Here is a 20,380-nt window from a genome sequence, read left to right as displayed (position 1 = left end):
TAAACACACTTTTATGATCTACACATTCTCTCGATTTGAACACTACACACAAGTGATGAGTGGTGTTGATCTTTTGAAGGAACAGTGTAGTATATTGCAACCTCGCATGCGATAAGAACGAAACAAGAGTATGAATCAAGAGAAAGGTTTTTATTACTTCATCGTACAACGCTTTTGTATAATGCCGCTTCATGCTATTTGCTCTTTATCGCTCCATTACAAACTTCATTTCTCGTCGTCAAGTTCGCCCCCCAAAACAAAAAAAATAAAATGCTTACACACTAAAAGATGGTCCTTTTTGTGAACCCTTGATATGATTCCTAACTATCAATGTCGCTCGAGTGCACCTTACCGCATCGGTTATTCTGATTCTTTGTATTCAATGGCACTCTCTAGCGTACGGTATTCGAGCTGCGGCATGTCAACGATCAGATGCGGATGTTTTATCGCGAGATACGCATACGTCAGTATAAGGAGCATCCCGCCCGATCCATTGTCCCGCGTCTTCTCATAGGATTGAGTGATTAGCAAGGACGCACCCGTCCCAATCAGGCAGCTTGATAGGGCAATCCATTCAGCCATTCGCAGGATTGGTGGAGGCTCGGGAAAAATACGTGGCGCACGCAATCGCTGACCCGGTATGATGCACGCACGCAGAAAGAAATCGATGGCATCCTGGCGTACGCCATCGTGGAAGTTGTTCAATTGATAACGTTGGAACGAGTTAAAGGCATCTCGCAGATAGCCTAGCATCGAGTTGGATTGACGGAACGTCAAGTCGGTCTTGAGGGCATCCGAGCCCGTGTACTGCCGGGACAGCACGTTCGCATTCTCGATCCATGCGGTCTCGCAATGCCGCTTGAAAATCGTAACCAACGGATCGCTGGCATCGCGAGCAATGCCAAGCTGGAAAAGTGCCCTCGCACAGACGCGTACGGCCACGCGACTCTGGAACACATTCGTCCGATCGATACAATCGATACAGTTCGTCCGGATGACACAATCCTGGGTGCGATAATTTGAAATGAACGGAAACATCCTAACGATGCATCCCATGTAGCAATTCAGATAATCGGAATCGACCAGATCAAACAGTCCTTTGCGGGTGTACTCCACATCCGGATTATCGGCCTGCTCGACAATTGACTCATACGCTTTGCTCAACTCGGCATCAGTTTCACGGGATCGATCCACCAGATCAACCAGCAGAAGACTACCATACCGAGCACACTGATCGTTGAGATGCTGCCGGCAGGCACTCAGATGATCAGCGTACGGTTCTAGCTTCGGCACAGGCCGGAACCGTAGATTCGGTGATTGCGTCCAGAACAACGGAATGCTACCGCGCGTTTGCACGTACGAGATGCATAAGTCACCGCACACAACGATCTGCTCGGTTTCGACAAAATTCGCCACGTGGCCCTCGGTGTCGATACCGCGCGTGAACAGCCGGGTTCCGGCCCGTTCTCTCGAGCGCCGAGAAATCAGCACTAGACCCAACGGTCGGTGATTCCGCAACTCAGGATACAGCATCGGATCCAGCATGTTGATCGAGATGAAGCCATGCATCAGTGGCAAACAGAAGATACGCATACTCGGCTGGTACCAATCGGACAGTAGCGCATCATTCCACACAAACCGCCGATCGGCGGCACCATACAGGTTATTGCAGTTCACTATTTGCTTAATGACGTTTCCCATAACATCGCTAATACGTTCCATTGAATGGGTTAGATGGTATTCGTAGGAGAAGTAAAAGTATGGTTGCTCCAACAGGTTCAACACGGTTCGCCGGCAGTAGTCGTCTTGCTTTCGGTCCCGATTATCACTAGCCACCGGAATAAGGTCGACGGTTCCGAGACGGAATATCTTTTTCTCGAACAACGTACCGACCAGCACTCGCTCGGTAATCACCAGCAGATGGGGACCACTGGGCATCGGGATGATACCGAGCAGACCATGCACTCGCCGTGTCTCACAGTCCCAGATAGGATGGTTCGGGAAGGGATCGTTGACGTGCGTCACCACGCAACTGTCGCGATCGATCATAAGATGCTGCCCAGCCGCATAGTCACTTGCTTCGATCAGAATTCGTTCCTTCGTCAGATGCAGCACCAAATCATTGGGCACGCCAAACATTTTGTGCAAACTGCGATGTTAAGATCCTACACGGTGTGAAGACGACGATCAACAATTAATTAGATCAGTTGAGGATTAACTTCACGATTCTTACCCACAAGCGAAAAACCCTTTCAAAGACTGTGACAACGAGAACCACACTCTCACTAGTTCACGACGTGTTTGCTTTGGGTGCGAGATTTCAAATAACGCTGATCTTCGCTGCTCCAATCTCTGGCGCGATCGGATGGAAGAGTGTTTATGCTTGCGCAGCTGCAGAGCAGGCGAAGGGGCACGACGCTTGTGTTTATATTATCGCGACCACCAATTATCCTTTTGTGGAAACACACAATCACACTTATTGTGCCGTTTCAGCAATAACCAGACCCCGGTCTAGCGACCTACAACTTAAGAAAGAAAGAGAGAATAAACGAGAAACGAAATGATGCATTAGCAATAAATGCTGATAGATTGAATATTTCCCGGAAGGGCAGCACTTGCTCAACATTTTAGGGCCGGTATACCCTATTTCAACTTTCAATACAACTGGAATGTTTTGCTGCTGCTGCTTTGTGTCATTTTGTTTCGAGCCCAATCTTGGTTGCTGTGATCGAGCGAGAAAAAGGCAAATTTGTTGCCTCGACCTTTGACCGCCGATTGCATAGAGGTCACATGCAGCGGTAATTACGGAGGAATCGAACCAAACCGACCGGCAGGTCAACGAATCCACAGCAGGGGATCGGGTTGGGTCAAGCCACAGCCTCGCGGTATTTATTTTTCGGTTTAAGCACCCTCCGCGTACCCATCCCCGGGAACGTTCCCACGTGTGAAGTGGTCTTGTATGTACATTTGGATTAATTAAATTCGATACAAATTAAAACTCCGCTCGGCACACCCGACCGGGGAATACGATCGTGAAAGTTGCATGCATGTTTTTATGCCGCGCTGTACCACCTCCTGGCGGACCACCACCACCACCCACCTCGTCGTTCGGAGCGCACTTCATTTACAGACAATTTAGCCAAAATGCACATTAGCATACAAATAGAACGCAATCAATGACTCTGGCACTAATTTAAATTGAATTCAGCCCCTCCTTTCCGCCCTCTCTACACCGTATGTATCACCCTTCCCCTTCCCAGAAGTCCGATGATATTAAGTATTGATCCCGGTGGTGATATGATATCCCGGAAATTGAGCAGCCACAGCACACACACCCGCGTGAGCCTGCTCGCATGATTGGTGATGATCAGAGCATCGTCATCGTTGTCATCGTGTTTGTTCAACACACACACGCACACACACTTGCACCAGTTTGGGGCCATTTAAATTTCAGCAAATTTGTCAACCCCCCCCCCCCCCCCCCCCGAACCACACTCTACTACCTCTTTCCCCAACAACAACAAAAAAAGACCGCTGGCCTCGTCGTCATCAGTCAGCTCAGAGATCGGTTCGAGGGACAAGGGGGCCTCGGAATGCATGCGGCCATGACCATCGGACGCTCAACCGGCCACCACTGGCCGGTGGCCGGTGTTAATTATGGTTTTCCCCGTATAAATGTTTAATTGTCGGTGATTTAATTTCGCTGATTTGCCGGCCATGTCAGGACCATGCCAGGACCTAGTGGCGGTCTTCCTATACGTTGCTAATCAGCAAACGAACCCGGGATTGCGATGTGAGTTCATCATTTTATTATTTTATGTTGGTCGCTCCCCACACCCTGCCAACCAGAACAGGTTGGATTAATGTCAATAGCAAAGAGCTGGATTAGAGACGGAATCCTGCTGCTGCTGCTACTGCTGACCGGTGGCAGTGGAACCGCATCGGTCATCAATGATGACAAAGCGAAATCAGACACACACACACGCCCTGTTTTAATGATCTGCTAAAATTCCCTAGCGAATAGCCGCTTTCGAAGCTATTATTGTGAGAAGCGTTTCTTTATGCTTCGATCACCATCAAAGCAATCAGTGGTCCATTTTCATACGACAGCAATACTTAACGACAACTCGCCATAAAAGACAAAATCGTGCGTTTGAAGTGAAAGCGTACAATAAACCACCTCCGCCAGCCTGTTGTCGTCTACTCATCTGAGATGAGAGCAAATGGGGACCGTCAGAAGGAGGCGGAAAGAAAAAAAAAATATTTTAATGAATGTCCATAAATTAATATTTACTACTGGTATGCAAATTGCGCGTCCACTTCTTCCTACCCTGAGTGAAAGTCGACACTCGTGTCGTGAAGAGGTATTCGATAATGGGGCCATTAAGAGGCCATTCTTTCCCCCTACCACACTCCCATTTTCACGCAACCGCCATCGACGGCCATAAGCTCACGCAGAGTTGTCGCGAATCACGACACTCGTTGCAGTTGGGTTCGATGAAGACTGCTGCAAGCAAACAGACCATCCTATTAATGGGATAGCGACGCAGCCATCGTTTTGTTTTGTTTATTGGAAATTTATGAGTCTCTGGAGGATTGGCTCTGGGCATGAGGAAAAAAAACCTGATTCTCAATCATAACAGGTGTTTACGGTGAGACAATCATGACGAATGTGTTCCATGGAAAAGAGGGAAGGGAAAGCATAAGCTTTGCGCAAATTGTTTCTCCTGCTGGCTACCGTACGGGCTCAGGATTCGTGGATGAGAAAAACATGAGATAATTCGATTCCCAAAGGAAGACTCATTTTTCCATTTTTTTTATTTAAAAACTATCATTTTTCGTTAATGTCTTATGTACTTCAACTTTTCACGAACAAAAAATTAAATTTGATTAAACTGTTTAACAAAGATACACCTCTGCAAAAATATTCTTTTTGATTTTTTCGTATTTGCTCAGAAAAACTATAATAATCGATACCCCGTTGTTAGGATAATCGCTTCGACGAAAAATCTTTGACGAAGAAAGCAAAAACAAACTGTAAAAATAAATGCAAAATAATTAAACTAAAATACGTCTGTCTACTTTTAAAAGAAACGCTAAAAGCATTTCAACAGAGTAGATTCTTCTTCATTGTCAAGAGTCCTGTGATTTAAGGAAATATCAAACGATGATATCCTCCTTAATCGTAGGCCGTTCCACTTTAAAATGGCGCCACAGCGCCAGAGGAACTCTAAGCAGACTGGAACGTAATGCTGATCGAACGAATTGATTTTTATGTTTAGCTTCCAGACAATTCCCCTCCCAGGCGTTGTGTTCACGTTGAGATGAATATTCGCAATAAGAATGATAAGAAATCTCTTTCTATTCGAGATCCAGCCAAGCGTAGCGGGAAAGGAATCCCACACAAATGTGAAAAGCTTCGTCTTCGGTTTGCTGCTCGAGCTAGCAGCTTGTCAAGCAAACAACAATCAAGGTACATATCATCAGTATACTGCCGCGTTTCGAAAGAAAGACTATCAATACCTGAGTGTCCTGTCTCACAAAGCACCGTACCGTGCTCGTCTCGATCACTCGCAAAGCTTTAATGTTTTTTCCGTTATTTCACCTTTTCCCAAAAACCATTCAAGACCAGTTGAATGGTAACGGGGCTAGACTGCTCTCCGAAAAGGACACTGAGGAACACTCTTAGCTGCTCTCTGAAAGCTGCTTTGAGGCACGCGAATTAACAACGACACAGCGACACAACGATGCGGCGCAATCATAAACGGTTATGAAATGCTTGATTGAAGCAGAACGACCGGAACCAGAGCGATGCGGTGCGATGCAACACTACCACAGCAGCTTTACGCCGACAGCACGGCCAAGAACAAGCTTTCCGCTTCTCGCTGGCAAGGGTATTATCTAACATTCCACCTCCTCGCGCGGTTCCCCCCAGAAAGTGCTTTAACGAAGAATGAAAATTAAATACGAAACGATGCCCCTGGCCCGGGCTCTCGCTCTGTCTCTCTGGCTGGTTGGCCTCGTGCGCGCCAAGTTCGTCTAAAACCTTGTCCCAGTGGACCCCCGGAAGTAGATGAAAAATAATAACGTGTAAGAGGATGATTACTTTCCTCGGTATCCTCGGCTCCGATCCGCTGCTATCTCGTCTACCACCAGGCCAGCGCTATATATTCCAGAGCGAATGCGCTTTTCGCACATTTTGAACGCGAGCGAGAACATTGCGACCTCGCGCGCGGATACTCCTAGGATTATCCATCCTTTTGCCAGGGACAGAGAGCTGGCCGCTGCTGATGATGGCTGTCGCTTCATAACCGTAATTGTCCGTAGGATCCGTACCCTAGTGAACCCGCCAACCGGATTCGTCACTCACCGACCTGTCGCCTACTTCGATGCTAAAAGGATTGTGGGGAACATCAAACCAGGGACACGCGTCACAGGGACCTTCCAGTTTGGGTTCCATGAGATGAGCACAAAAAACAAAAGCAAACGGGAATGGAGACAAAGAGATGCGGTCTTGGAAATTGTAATTACAACTTCCGCAGCTCCAACTCCAACTGCTCCATCCAGCAGTCACAACAGTCTTTCCAGGTCGATTGCCATTTTCTTTTCGATGGTTCGGTTGGGTTTGCCGTTAAGAAGCTTAACTGTTGGAGCCCCTCGGGAAGGCCTTTTGCGGAGCCTCAAGTTGTCATCGTCTGATCGCACGCGGGAGCGCGCGCGCTTCTCGTCTTTTACACGAGGACATGTCCTTGAGGATCTTCGGACCATCTTCTTGTGGACATGGCAGCTACGCAAAGAAATCCATTAAACCTAGCACCCACGCCCCCTCCTCCCTTGAAGTTACTGCATTCATTCTTATCTTGTTTCTAAAAATGTCAAACGTAAAGTGAACATGTTTATGCTGCAAATGAAAGCCGGTTAGCACCAAGGATGACAACCGGCTCCACCGACACCTTTCGACAGGCAGACTGAGCTGAGGCTGAGAAGACATCACCCTGTGTCCACACACACACACACACACGCGCCTGTGCACCACTTGGAGAGCAAATGGCAATCGCAATCGAAGCTAAAGATGAGGGAACCCACACCCGAGCCACACAACACCCGCCACCAGGACATCTCAATGCTCCCCACCCCAAAATCCTGGGGACCGAAAGTCATCAACCAACGGATGGGACCGAACAGACCGTGAGGCTGCGAGACACATGTGCAGTGGAACTTAAAGATAAGTAGCACATAAAACGACTAGAGCTAGAGCGACTCAGAGCACCGACTTCACTTGCTGCAGTTGGTGGCAGATGCCCCCTTTTTACTGTCTACTGACGACGTCGACGTCGTCGTCGACGTGCCCTTCTACCAAGTGACTCACAGTGCGAGTTGCGTTCCGTTAGGGTTTACCATCAAGGCTAGAAGGAAGAGAGGAGAGGAGGGAAGAGAGTTTTGGAAATTCCATTGCCAACGGGTTGGATGAGGCTGCTGAGTGTATCTATGTATGTGTGTGTGTGTGTATGAGGCTGGTTAGTTGTCCTCGTACCATAAATCATAAACGACGAGGACGACGACGACGACGAAGCAGACGAAGTAGACGACAAGCTGTGACAGTGGAACGGATCTTACGGTCGGTGAGCGCGCGAGGACTTGTGTTTTAGTATCTCCGCTCCACCAACACACACACACACACACACACACACACACACACACACACTCGGTAGTTTAACCACTTTACGATGCGCTCCGGTCTTCGGTGTCGAGCTACCGAGTGTAGCCGACTAGTGGCAGCAGTAGCTGCTAGTTCGGTGGTGCTTAATTATTGGGGCATAAAATTTCCCCGGTTCCCCCTGGCCCTGAGACGTGTGGCCGGATTAAAAAGGCGGCTCACTGTCGTCGCGTCAAGCGCCCAGCTGATGCACGGTGCCGATAGAGATTCAGGGCAGGGAACAGCGCCTTAAAAAGTGGCGAAATTCTTGGAATATGGCTACTCCGCAAAACAACCGTTTACGGTGCATAGTTTACTGTGCCTGCGTGCTGTGCTGTATATATGTAGTTGATTTGTGCGAACAACGCACCGAATGGGATTGCGGCTGCAGGGATCGCATCCAACAGTTGATCCGACCGGTGGAATGATGTTTTCCAGTATCGCCAGAACTCTCGAGGTGCTCAATATCGCTTCGCCTAAACTAGTAGCACTAGCAAGTTAAACAGACCACAGCACTCGTCCTGCTCTGAGGTTTTGGTCTATGTAGAGGTAAATTACCCAGAAATGATGTCTACGCTACGGCATGCTTTACGTTTGCTGGCATGTCCAGTTTTCCCAGGCCATACGGCTCTCAACACTGTGTGAGGCCCACGTCGATACGAATAACCCGATGGTTGGTTCAAGAAATTCCCCGGAAGTAATTAGTACGTCTCTGAATGCATCCTGATTTGCGTTCAAAACCACATCACCTAAGCGTGCAATGTGCTTCCGCTCTGAAGGAGATGTCAGTAGATCGGTGATTGGTGCACTGCACAGCCTAGCTGTCATGCTAACGTCAGGTCTAGGGAGAAGGAATTCACTGTGGATATATCCTTACAGTTGAATAAACGTTGCCTGTGCTGCGATTAATAAAGCAACATTTCTCTGCACTGATCAAAGCTAGAAGATACTAGATATGACTTCAAGTGTAACCTTCTAAAACAACAGATATAGCTAATAGTTGGTACACAGCGAGTGCACGGACCAAGAACCAAACTAACAACCCTGTACCAAGCAGGTTCTTTTGAGCGATGTTTGTCCAGCGAAACAATATTGCTTGGCTTCTCAACCCAGACCGTAGCCCTCAAAACAACTCCCAAGTACACAGTGATGCATATTGTCGGTCGTCGTCGCGGTCTTCGGCCTTTGCTCCACTCGCACTCGCTATGCTCGCCTCGCCTTCCAGTTCAACGGGTAATATGATTGTATAAATTGCACCATTTTATTGTATGTCCTGTGTCCGGTGGAGCGTAAATTGTCAGCATTGTTCAATTTTATTTCTACCCCTGAACCCGACTCCTTTCCCGACGTCCCGACTGCACGGGACTCCGGACTAAGCAATGACCCAGTGACCCATCGGCGTGCAGCAAACCGCCAGCAAAAAGGTGGGCTCGTGCTCGTTCGACCGGGCGACCATCATCGCTGGTCCGCGGGGTCTCTGTAAGTAGCTCAACATGTTTCATCGTTGCCATTGCAACGTATGCTACGGCGGCTGTGTTGCTATGCTGCAACGGACGTTCCCTCAATCTTTGTTCCCGAAGAAGGTCGACGTCGGCGTCGGTGTTGGTTGGTGGTTCTTCCATGAGCCTTATTCTATGGCCTTTTTTTTTCTTTTATAAGTTTTTATTAGATTTTATTTCATTCTCGATGCTGCTCGTTTATAAATTGAATTAAATTTTCTCTTTATTGCAACGGGGCTGGCCGGCAGAGGAGGTGGAGGGAAATGGTGGTCGACACGGATACGAAGGGGGATCTGCTGTGCTTTGTCTAGTGCCCAACGCTGTGGCAACAGAGTCTGCGGTCATTCGTTTACTTATGTGCGGTTGTTTTATGGGTACCTCGTTCAGCAACGTTCAGAACACCAAAGGCATCGGTTTCACCGGAAGCTACCGTGCAATACCGAGATGAGAGAGAGATAAAGCGAACGGTTAGCCAATACTGGACACAACACTGTGAACGAGGTGAACGATATTGGCATGTTATCAAAATTAGTTTTCGATTAATAAGGGAAAGGTAACGCTGGTCGCTATCCATCGAGGTTGCTATCAACATAACAATTTATCTAGGAGGATTATAGTGTTTTATTTAAGTTTTTCCAAATCATTTTCCTCTGAACGAAGATTGCCTCAATAACATTGTGAAAAAAGGTGTTGAATCAACCGGAGAAAAATTGACAATTATACAACTGATTTAATAACATGCATGTCTTTAGCGATATAACATTTGCAAAGAAAAGTAAGCCAAGAGTTTAAGAGTAAGCCTACTTTTTGACTTGAATTCATCATAAACTCATTTTAAGACCATACTATTGCTGCTTTCGTTTGCGTGATTTTGTGTGAAAATCATGATGACCGATCATTCATTTATTTTTCAGCCATTCCCAGTTCGCAGCATCAGATCAGATCTGATCTCATGATGGTGAGATGATGATAATTGATGCACCATAAATTGTACATTTACCGTCCTCATTTTATTACCTTCCCGATTCCCATATTTACCATCCGTCATACTTAGGGCATAAAATCACCAAAAAACGAAAAGAAACATCGAACAATCGATCGAATCGAGCGTCCTTGCGCGCCGAGCTACTGTGTGTAAACATCTTCAAATCAGGACGCTCAGGATCACCACCACGAGCAGCCGTTCGTCAGAGCAGCTTGTGACAAATAAAAGGATCAAACGTGCGGTCCGAGCACACTCCCGTAATCGATTACGACTGAAGTGCGTCCGGGGGACCAAGAATCAATACCTATCGCTACACTCGCTACACCAATTTCGAGCCCGGCGAGGGCCCGGCGCTGGTCGGATCTTCCATCCTTTCTTGCCACTCACACTCCCGACGGTGAGGGGCCGTTATGCATAAATAAAAATCCGGGCAATAAAAATAAAGCTCTTCTTGCGCCGACAAGCACAATGTACGCAACACGCTCGCTGTTTGCATACGAATCGGCCACACTCCATTCCCGGCACGCCGGCCCCCGACGATGTGTGTGTAAGCGTATTAGGAAGCGAGTGCCACACACAGAAAAAGAAAACCGAGAAAATGTTCCCGGATGGTGCTGTTGAAGGCATCGACGAAAGCTGGACCCAGCGCTCCGAACGATCGAGCGAGCAGAAACATCAGAAACAAATCCGAAACATTACACACAACACCACACCAGCCATACCGTCCCTAGTAGCGAAATATTAGGTACCTTTGGAGGCAACAGGGAGCGCGGCCAGGATGGCAATGCGTCCGGCGAATGAAAAGCGGCGCTTTTCTCGCCACGACTCGTACGTGTGTGTGTGTGTGTGTAAGAGACGCAAGAACGTCCCTGGCCGGGGCGTCCCGTCCCGTCTGTGGAAAGTGAAATGTAAATTCGAATGCAAATAACACAAATCGCTTCCCAATTTTGCGAACGTGATTTATCGTTACGGCCACTACACACACACACACACACGCCTAAGCTGCACACTGTTATGCTTGCTGTCCTCCCCCCGAATAAAGGCCCATTCCAGGACCTTCACTCCTGGACAACAACTCCAGCGCTGCACAGCATAAGCATGGAGCGGGGAACAGTGGATCAATCGGTGAAGCTCAGGTCGTTGAGGCCTTAAAGAAGATCGTGAGGCATCATTATAACATAACGTCATAACGGAACGATTCGCTTGAGAAAGTGGGCGAATGCTTAAGAGTGTTTTTCAACCATACTGCGACAAGCGACATGGGGAGACTCGGCGCGTGTGTCCCCTTCAATGAGCGGTTCCTTGGCTGCTTGTTAAAGACCCCGAGACACATACACGCACACACACTTGCTAACGTGGCTTTGGCGGTACTTTAGGCAAAGCTTAGAAAATCCAACCAGTACCCCACCAACCGAAGAGCTTGCTTTGTTTGGCAGGTTTTTATTTCTGGGAAAAATCTGAAAAATTCTCCATAACAAGAAGTGGAAAAGGAGGCAGAATGGGGCAGGTAGAACGGGGTGGAACGGGAAACCAAAACCTCTGGGAATGTCCCCGGTCGTTAGAATATTTAGAAGATTACGCACCGTGCCGTTGCGGGCCACCTGTTTTTTGCTGCTGCTGCTGCTGCTGCTGCTCTGGCAATCGGTTCGGAACATTGAAATCATAACCATCATTTTAATGTTGTTTTGTTGGGCGCTCGCTTTTCCGCCATTTCATTGCTTTCTCTCTCTTCCTTTTTGTCCATCTCTTCCTCTCCATCCACGTCCATCCACGGGACGATTCTGATTTACGACCAGATTGAAAATGGTTTTCGCTATTTTACCCACACCACACGCCAATAATAATACAGATTTTTGGGCGTTTTATGACCAGCAGCCAGGCGCTGGTCGACGGCGGAGCGGTGAATGCGTGTGAAATCAATAAAACGGCAACCAAGCTAACCAAGCACCATATCTGCTCCCCCTTCCCCCGAGTGAACAGATAAAAATTGAATACTTTCAATTCGCGCGGGCACAAAACAATCGCGGAAAAGCGGAAAAGCAATACAATAAAAAAAACGCACGTTGGTTTATGAAGCATTTTCCACAACGGTACTGCCAAGTGTGGGTTGGAGGGATTGAATAGTCGGCCCCGAGTTGCATTTAAAGATTTATCGCTATTGCAACGGTGATAATGAACACCGTACCGTGTCCTGTATTAAGGTACTCCATCCGAGTGTGTGTGTGTATGTGTGGCCCCATGTGTCCGACTTGTCCAGATTGAACCGGAATCTATGCACGATGGATCCATTGCGAGGTGGGCTTTAAGCGGAACGATCCATCTTACCGGGCGGGGGTGATTAAGAACTATTCTTTCCGAAGGAGAGTTCGAGATCGAGAATTTATTGCCTTTGGTGCACCATCGCGTCTCGGAGCTGGTCAGTTTGTAAAAATCCAGGAGTCCTAACACGGGGCAGGGGCAATGGCGTACTGCTTGCTCAAAGTATACCATTCGCCAGGATTAGTTGTGCTTCAAATTCAATCACACAAATAGCCACAGAAAAACCCTTTTCCGGAAAACAAAAACGAAACAAAAAAAAACCTAGAAAAATCCTCCACATTTAAGCCAAAAGAGTAATGTCGTCCAGCCGGCGGTCACTTCCGCTCACTTAACGAACCGACACTCCGCGCGGTGAGGCTGCGGCTAAAGCGGCGTGCTTAACACGAATGGCGGCCAAAGCCATCAACCTACCTACCTCCTGAGATGTATCCTGTTGCGCTCTTTCCATCGAGCTTCTTGCAGTTCTTCGATAGTTTACCGGCACTTGGCCGTTCGAGTGCCGCTTTCCGAGGCCAGCATCGGTCGCTATAAATCATCGAGGCCCCGGGGTACTCGGTTAGTCTCGGTCGCTCGCTCAGATTGGGACAACAACATGAAGTCATAAATCAATCGCGTGCGCCACTGACGCTTTCTGAGAGCGGCTACGAGCGGGCCACCACTGGAACACCCAGACCGGTGTCCGCTTTTGCATTTTCCGGCACCCGCAGGGGGAGGTCAACTAGAAATATCTTGGCACCGGGGCATCACCGGGTAATGATATGGGGTTTCGGAGGGAAATTTACTTCCAACCATCATTCCAGCGCCATGGCGACTGCTAGGAGGAAGTAACTAGCGCACGTACACACCCCAGATTGTATCGTTGGTGAGGGGTCGTTTTCCCCGCGGGAAAATCGTTTGAGGAAATTTTGCTACTCCGCTAGAGAGGAGGGACAGAGTGTGTAAACTATCGCGCGAAGCAGGTCCATAAAACATTCGTTTTGCACATAACTTCATCCTTCATTTTGTTTTCTTACATTTTTTGTTGTTGTAGTTGTTCTTGTTGTGATAACTATGCGCTCGCTCGAGAGAAGTGCTTCAATTTAATCATCTGCTGAGCGCCAGATTGAAAGGAAAGCGTAGTAGGCGAAGTAGCGCGATGTCATAAATCATAGAACAGTTTCCCTTGTTACCGTGGTCATCATCTTACAAAAGTGGCTCGACATCACCGACAAGCAACGAAGAACAAAGAATGATGATTACAACTACTACTAACACGAGTAAAAATATTGTTTTCCTCTGGGGTTTTTTTCTAGTTTTTAATATCAGGCCTTTTTCCACGCGGTTCTGGTCTACCAAAACTGGAAAGATAATCAAAAAAACACCCGGAGACCTCCTTCAACCCCGGAGGAGTGACAAACTCGAGCCCGGAGCCTCGAGGGTGACATTTCAATTGAGGTATATTTTGCTCACTTTTTCATGTGTTTCTTTTTCTTCGTTTCGTTGTAGCCACTTCCGTGAGAGCTACCATTCGACGCCATTTCGTAATCATTCACTTTCAGGACAGTTACGGTGCGACTTACGGGAGACGCCGGTCACGGTGACCGTTTGGGTTTGGGCCGAAAAAGGCTCGCGGTCCTCCTTCAAAGACCACCGCCATCACCCTAAATGCAGTCAAGTCGTATTTAAATCTAATTTTATTTTCCTTAACCCCTTTTTCCACTTTTCCCCCCACAGGGGGCGTCAAGAGGAGTCAAAAGTAGCACCAACAGCAGCAACAACAACGGAGGTCGACAAAAGTAAGTGGTAAAGGTACGAGCAGAAAGGGACACACCAGAGACAACGACCGGAAAACGCGAGAAAGGCATCAAGTTAAAGTCAACCGTCTGGCCCTTCTCTGGGCCAAACGCTTTTGGATACGGGGGTTTATGGTGCCCACTTTAGTTGTACTTTACGAGCTGCTCCCATGCATTGCAGAGGGTTGCCCAAAGTTTCGCTGGAAAAATGCGAAACCCTTGACGCAGGCTTGTGTCTGTGACGCACGAATATCATTGGCCACCGGGCCACGAATGCTCCCAAATGGTGATATATTATTTGTTTTCCCTTCTATTTTCTTTTTGAACCCCAGGAGATAAGGAGCAGAATTTCCCCACTCGGGGAGAGGCAAATTTGACAGCCCAAAAAAAACCCCCGAAATGAAACCGAAAACCGACTTCAACTGGCATGCTGTCTCAATTGGGCGCCACCACCGCGCCTCGGGACATCCCCTGACTGACCGTCGTCAAATTGATGGCTTATTAATGAGTACACTGGGGGCTGCACTGCACCCTTATCCGGTGGTATAAAGGGGGGAGGAGAAGGAACTTTGATAAGAGAGTTCGGTTGTCCCTTTTCGGTGACCAATTTTCTGTGGCCATTGTAGCAATTCTGCGGATTGACTGATTGGTTCCGATAGATAGCGAACTTCCGGGATGGAGATTATAATCACATCCCGAGCGAAAAGCATTAAACCCTTCTCACCGCTTCGGGCTCAGGAAATTGAGACAGAGCCACAAGCAGCAGCAGCAACACCAATAAATAAAAACAACGGTAAATCGAGAGATGCAATTAGGCGAAGGTTGGGCCGAAGGTTATTACAACCTCATAAACTGCAACGGTCCAACGATTGGCCTATCGATTTGACCCCACGGTGGGGTGGGCGTTAAGTTGTCGAGACCACCATTTATGGTGCCTGCGAGCAACCGACCCGAGGGATCGTGAATCATAAAATATGTTTATAAAACGCTTGGCCACTTTACCAGCTAATGGCGATGATGCTGGGCTGGACGGGGCATTCTCAGTGAGCGAGTTTTATTGGCCAGCAGCACACAAATCCATCTTGCCACCATCTCATCCTTCCGTTAATCTGTGAAACGGGCGTTTTTTCTGTGGGTGGGAGAGCAACCATAAATCGCATTACCATGGGACCCACTAATGCCGAATAAAGCATTTTATTGCTCCCGTCCCCTTCGCCTTTTTGATGTCTTTTGCCTTTGATGGTCGTTGTCGTCGAAGTTTTTGCAAAGATTCGCGGTAGTACAGCAGAAATAATTGTTGATGAGTTTTATGTTAATTCTAATCGGTTGATGTTTTGATCGGAAAAATGGTGATGAGCACGATGAGCTGATATTAATGATGCGTTCGATGGGTGCAAGACTAAGGGTGCACAGCAACGAGAACATCGGGGACATGTAATATTACAATTCACATCACATCCACACACACTCGATTCCCGGGATTACCCGGGGCCCACAAATGAGCTTCATTTTCCAATCCAATCAATCACTACAAATGAGGTGTCGCTTACAGCAGCCTAAGCGTGGGCGCGATATAATTAATGGCTTCAGTGCTCAACGACAAATCGCTTAACGTGCTAATTCAATTTGATCAGTATATCAACAACGGGGACACCGGAACCGGTTGACGGAATACGAAACTGCTGCTGATTGCTGATTAGCCGCTGGGCCGCAACGCACAGCTAATGTGACCCAACAGTATGCATATTAATGATGCCAAACGATGCGGTTACATATCCAGCGGAACGGAGCAACCCGGGGGATGATCAATAATAGTGAAATTTGAAAGCACTATTCAATTTTTCATTTTGTTAATTATATCGGATACGCGACAAAAAATAACCCAACAAAATAGAAAATGAAGTTAAATCCATTATATCTCTCTCTCTGTACAAAAAGTGGCACGTAATTAAATCGCAGCGTCCCGAAACCACTAACTCTGCTGGAATGACGTGATTCAGTCATGATACTGACGAGGAATTCCCTCTCTATCCTGTTCAGAGGGGGCGATGTGATAGTGATCCACTAGAAAACAGCTCCAATAGCATGTGTTGAAGGTTGCTATGCAACTGTTGCTTTGCAACCGAACGACAAAGAGAACAAGAGCTACTAGAGAGGATGGAATTCGTTGGTTGGTTGTTCCGGTTCTTTATTTACTCCTTTTCCGATATGTTCGCGATCGGATCCTACCGGAACAACAATTGGAACTGCAATTCAAACGTTCCAAGTTTGCGGCTTCATCTTCAACGTGCATTTTACATGCGCTTATCTCGGCCAAATCCACCACGGAACTCCAGGTCATCAGCACCGGCACCAGCATGTCCTTTTTTGTCACCCGGGTTGGCCTGCTGGGTACGCCGGTACGCCTGACGGTCTTCAGACCGTCCCTCATTCGGTCCGCCTGGGCGAGGACCTTGGGCGCGTAGCGATCCAGCAGCACGAGCAGCGCACATCAACGTCGACGGGACGATCTCCGACTGCAGGTGCAGATAGGCGCGCAAGTATTCGATGCCCTCGTTGGTAAGGTACCAGTAGTAGTGGCACCAGACAAGCTGCTCCTTCACAAAATTCTTCGACTTGAGCGACTGCATCGTCTTAATGACGTGCAGGTTCGGGATGGTGTCCAGCTCCAAGTGCTTTGGAGCGTGGAGGTCCTTCTCGGCCACCAGCACACCCTCCTTGAAGAGGTGCTTGTAGATGGCATCCCGGTGAGCCTTCGGCATAAACATCTTGGAGATTTGATATGCAAACTAACTGCAGCAAGAGCACCCGATGATGCTGGAAGGACAAACACAAAAAAAGGGAGGGAAATTCAATTAAGATCACATGTCACACTCGCCAAACTAACTTTCTCGCACGTCCTGCTGCCTCTCTGTGAGTGTGTGAAGAGGGTGTGTGTGGGACTTTGAACGAGATGCCTTTGCCACTGAATCAAATATCATCATACGTAAAGCGGGTGTTGCTGCCCTTTCTGCTGCCACGTTGCTCGGAGTGCTCTCGGTCTGTTCCGAGGCGCACTAACAGGAAACGCAACCCACACACCACATGACCTTTCGCAGCGTACCGGGTGTCCGGGCTCCGGGAATGCCTCAACGTCTTGAGAACGGCACCGACCGAGCAGCACAGAGAGACATAATACACGTTTCATCTACGCTTTTGACAAATATTTACAAATGCGCTGCTACATCATCGTTGGCACATTCTTTTCTGCACGACGCAAGAGAGACAACAGCGAAGGGAGTGTTCCCCGGTTCCCGGATTGTTGCAGACCTTCCACACGAGAACTCGAGATTGAGTAAGTTTTCCATTTGCCAGTGCGGGGCCCGGGATTTTGTGCGGTCGGTAATAGAATGCAGAATAGAGCGAGGAACCATAACCTACCTTTTTTGGATGCTGGATGCAAGAGCTGGGAACAGTTGATCACGAAACCGACAACGGAAGATTCTCGTTCTGACTGCTGAAGAGCGTCTTTGTGAAAGAAGGAATTGAGTTGATCTGCGATAAGTTTGCACATTTCGTCAGAATATTAGATTAATATAAGCAACTTACAAGGGTCTTCTTCAGGAGCGGTAAGACACTTCTTTCGGGCACACGAACGCTTCCAAAGCAAATGTCTACTGCGATGACACACACACACTGCCGTCATCCGTCTCCTGGTGACACACACACACGAGCTCAATCATATTCAAACAGAATCGTGAAACGTGGTGCAACCAAGTAACCTTACGGTCAAACGGTAAACGGATGGCTTCGAGAAAAAAGGCAGATGTAAGTATCTCCGAACCAGAAAAGCGACCTCCCCATCACTAACCTCCGGTCCCTTTCGTCCCCTTCTAGGAGGAAAAGTTGAAGCGTCGCCGGCTGGCACGCTTCCGCTTCCGGCGCCTGGTGCACGTCGTCATCTTTAACCGCTACTGGATAGCGGAGATCGAAGACGAAGACATCGGCAGCAACGTGCACCGGAATGTGGCCGTCATCGAGAAGCGGCTGACGCACAAAGGCACCCTAACGATCATTGTGAGTATCAGTCTTCGCACCTGCAGCATGTAATTTTCTCCCTAACGTCGTCCAATCCATCTTGCAGGACAAGCGAATCCTCAACAGTCCCGGTGAGAAGCGTAGCGAAGCTGACCGACGCTCGCTGAAAACCGTGTTCCGTAAGCTGGACTGTATGCAGGATTTTACCGACTGGCAGCTGGACGAGCTGGCTCGCTGTGCCACCTTTCAGTACCTCGAACCGGGCCGTGTAATCCTGCGCGAAGGACACCAACCGTACGGGGTGTACTTCATCGCTAACGGTGAGGTCAGCGTAAGCCGTCGGCAGTGGGATTACGTGAGTATCCGGTTCGGCAGACAACACACCCTGCGTATGATGATGGTATTTCAATTGGAAAACTCTCTCTCTCCCCCACCGTGTCATCCAAGCATCAAGAGACGTTCGCTGATGTTGTCTGTGGGACGCGTACCGGTGGACAAATGTTTGGCGAAATCGCGCTCCTTCACGAGGCGGATTGTCGGCGTACGGCGACCTGCACCACGACCAGTAAGTTTGCCGCGAGTGTCACGGATGATGATGACGATGATGAACTAATCAGCATCAGCACCTCTCGTACGTTCTCCCAGCCGACTGTGAGCTGCTGTGCATTGGCCGGGAGGACTTTGAGCGCATCCTGAAGCCAACGTTCCTGGAGCGCTGGCGACAGTTGCAGCGAGCACTGGCACGCTTTGATTACTTCAAATATTGGAGTACCGATCAGGTGAGCGTGAGAGAGCGTCAGCGCGTGAGAGAAGCCATGGTGACGAACCTGCCCTTGTGGTGTCCCCCTTCCTTGTGCTAATGATTTGCAGATCCGCGAAGCCTGCCTGCTGAGCCGGATAGTAGGCTATGAACCGCAGCAAAAGATCCCGGTCGACGAGGCCCGGGGACGGTCGTACAGTGCGTACTTCGTGCTGAGCGGCCACTGCATGATACTCCAGTGCCTGACGGTGGTGCCAACGGCCGGTACGGACGGATTTCGGTTGCTAGCATTGGATGAGCGCCAAACTCCCGGCCCGGTCGAGCATCGGTTCATCGATGTCAGTACGTTCAGCTGTGGGGCCGTGTTTGGGCTCGGTGAAACGTTCGAGCACCGTATGGTGGTCGCACGAACCCACGTCCAGTGTTTGGCCATTCCGCGCGATTGGTTGCTGGCGAAACGGCAGAACGTTGGTAACGCCTGGCAGCGGCTGCGGTTACGGCTGGATGCGGCCATCCCGAGCAGGTTGCAGCTTTTCGAGCAGTTCGTGCGTGATCAGCAGTGGCAGCGCTACCGGAAGCAGGTGGTGCGTGAGTTTGTGGAGCGGAAGGGCCGCACGAGAAGCAATGCCACCGAGCTGACGGACGTACCCATCATCTGCCGCGTCGAGGAAGGTGACATCTAAAGGAGGCGAACGGTGTGTGTGATAACACGACACTGCATCCCTTCGTTACGTAAATCATCTTCGAACGCGATAACAATCGCGAATGAATCGGAATGGAATTCGAAACTACGTCGATGTCGTCGAAGCAGCTGCTGCTCCAGGGTGGCCATCATCACCATTTTGGAAGCGCATTTATGCGAGCTTAATGCTTAACCGGATCCTTCTCGATAGACAAAACATCTTTTCACCATCGGCACGCCGGAACGCCTTGGCTGAGGTTTGCATTAGCATTCCAGACCTCCAGAATATCGACGGATCGGAGTGCCTTGTGTGCCGCTGCCGAACGTGCCACTAAAAATCAATTGTGAAAACACAAACGAACACATAGCCATTAGGTGTAATAAAATTTTATATCCACCTCCCGGGGAGGACCATCGAGCACGTCTTCAGCCGCACCGTGCAGACCGGAGTCTCGTTTACTGCTGCTGCTGCTGCTGCTGCTAATTAGAATCCATTACTAAAGAGCTGATCCTGAGGTACCTTACGACGTTGCGGTAGTCAGGCGCACAAGCTGCACAAGGATAGCATGGAACCGAAAAGGACGGAACACGTGCACCCGGTTTCGGGTTATCTGCCAAACCGAAGGTAATTACGATAAGGCGATATAAAT

At 48.8% G+C, this 20,380-nt stretch overlaps 3 protein-coding genes across 3 annotated transcripts; 1 reads left to right on the top strand and 2 right to left on the bottom strand.

The window, feature by feature from the left end:
• Positions 1 to 360: 360 nt before the first annotated feature.
• LOC125958388 (phosphatidylinositol-3-phosphatase SAC1-like) lies at positions 361 to 2,139 on the bottom strand. Its single transcript, XM_049691683.1, has one exon. It carries the CDS (start codon positions 2,137 to 2,139, stop codon positions 361 to 363), a length of 1,779 nt encoding a protein of 592 aa, XP_049547640.1.
• A 14,352-nt stretch (positions 2,140 to 16,491) lies between these two features.
• LOC125956134 (40S ribosomal protein S10b-like) lies at positions 16,492 to 17,054 on the bottom strand. Its single transcript, XM_049687708.1, has one exon. The coding sequence runs from the start codon at positions 17,037 to 17,039 to the stop codon at positions 16,566 to 16,568; it is 474 nt and encodes a 157-aa protein (XP_049543665.1). The 5' UTR covers positions 17,040 to 17,054; the 3' UTR covers positions 16,492 to 16,565.
• A 1,000-nt stretch (positions 17,055 to 18,054) lies between these two features.
• LOC125958386 (uncharacterized) lies at positions 18,055 to 19,731 on the top strand. Its single transcript, XM_049691680.1, has 6 exons — positions 18,055 to 18,078; positions 18,148 to 18,327; positions 18,395 to 18,643; positions 18,736 to 18,853; positions 18,934 to 19,067; positions 19,159 to 19,731. The coding sequence occupies exons 1-6, from the start codon at positions 18,055 to 18,057 to the stop codon at positions 19,729 to 19,731; spliced, it is 1,278 nt and encodes a 425-aa protein (XP_049547637.1).
• Positions 19,732 to 20,380: the final 649 nt, after the last annotated feature.

The sequence above is a fragment of the Anopheles darlingi genome, chromosome 3 (assembly GCF_943734745.1).
Source record: "Anopheles darlingi chromosome 3, idAnoDarlMG_H_01, whole genome shotgun sequence".
Classification (NCBI taxonomy): domain Eukaryota; kingdom Metazoa; phylum Arthropoda; class Insecta; order Diptera; family Culicidae; genus Anopheles; species Anopheles darlingi.
Note: the sequence above shows the minus strand (reverse complement) of the source record. Positions and strands in the feature narration are given on the sequence as shown.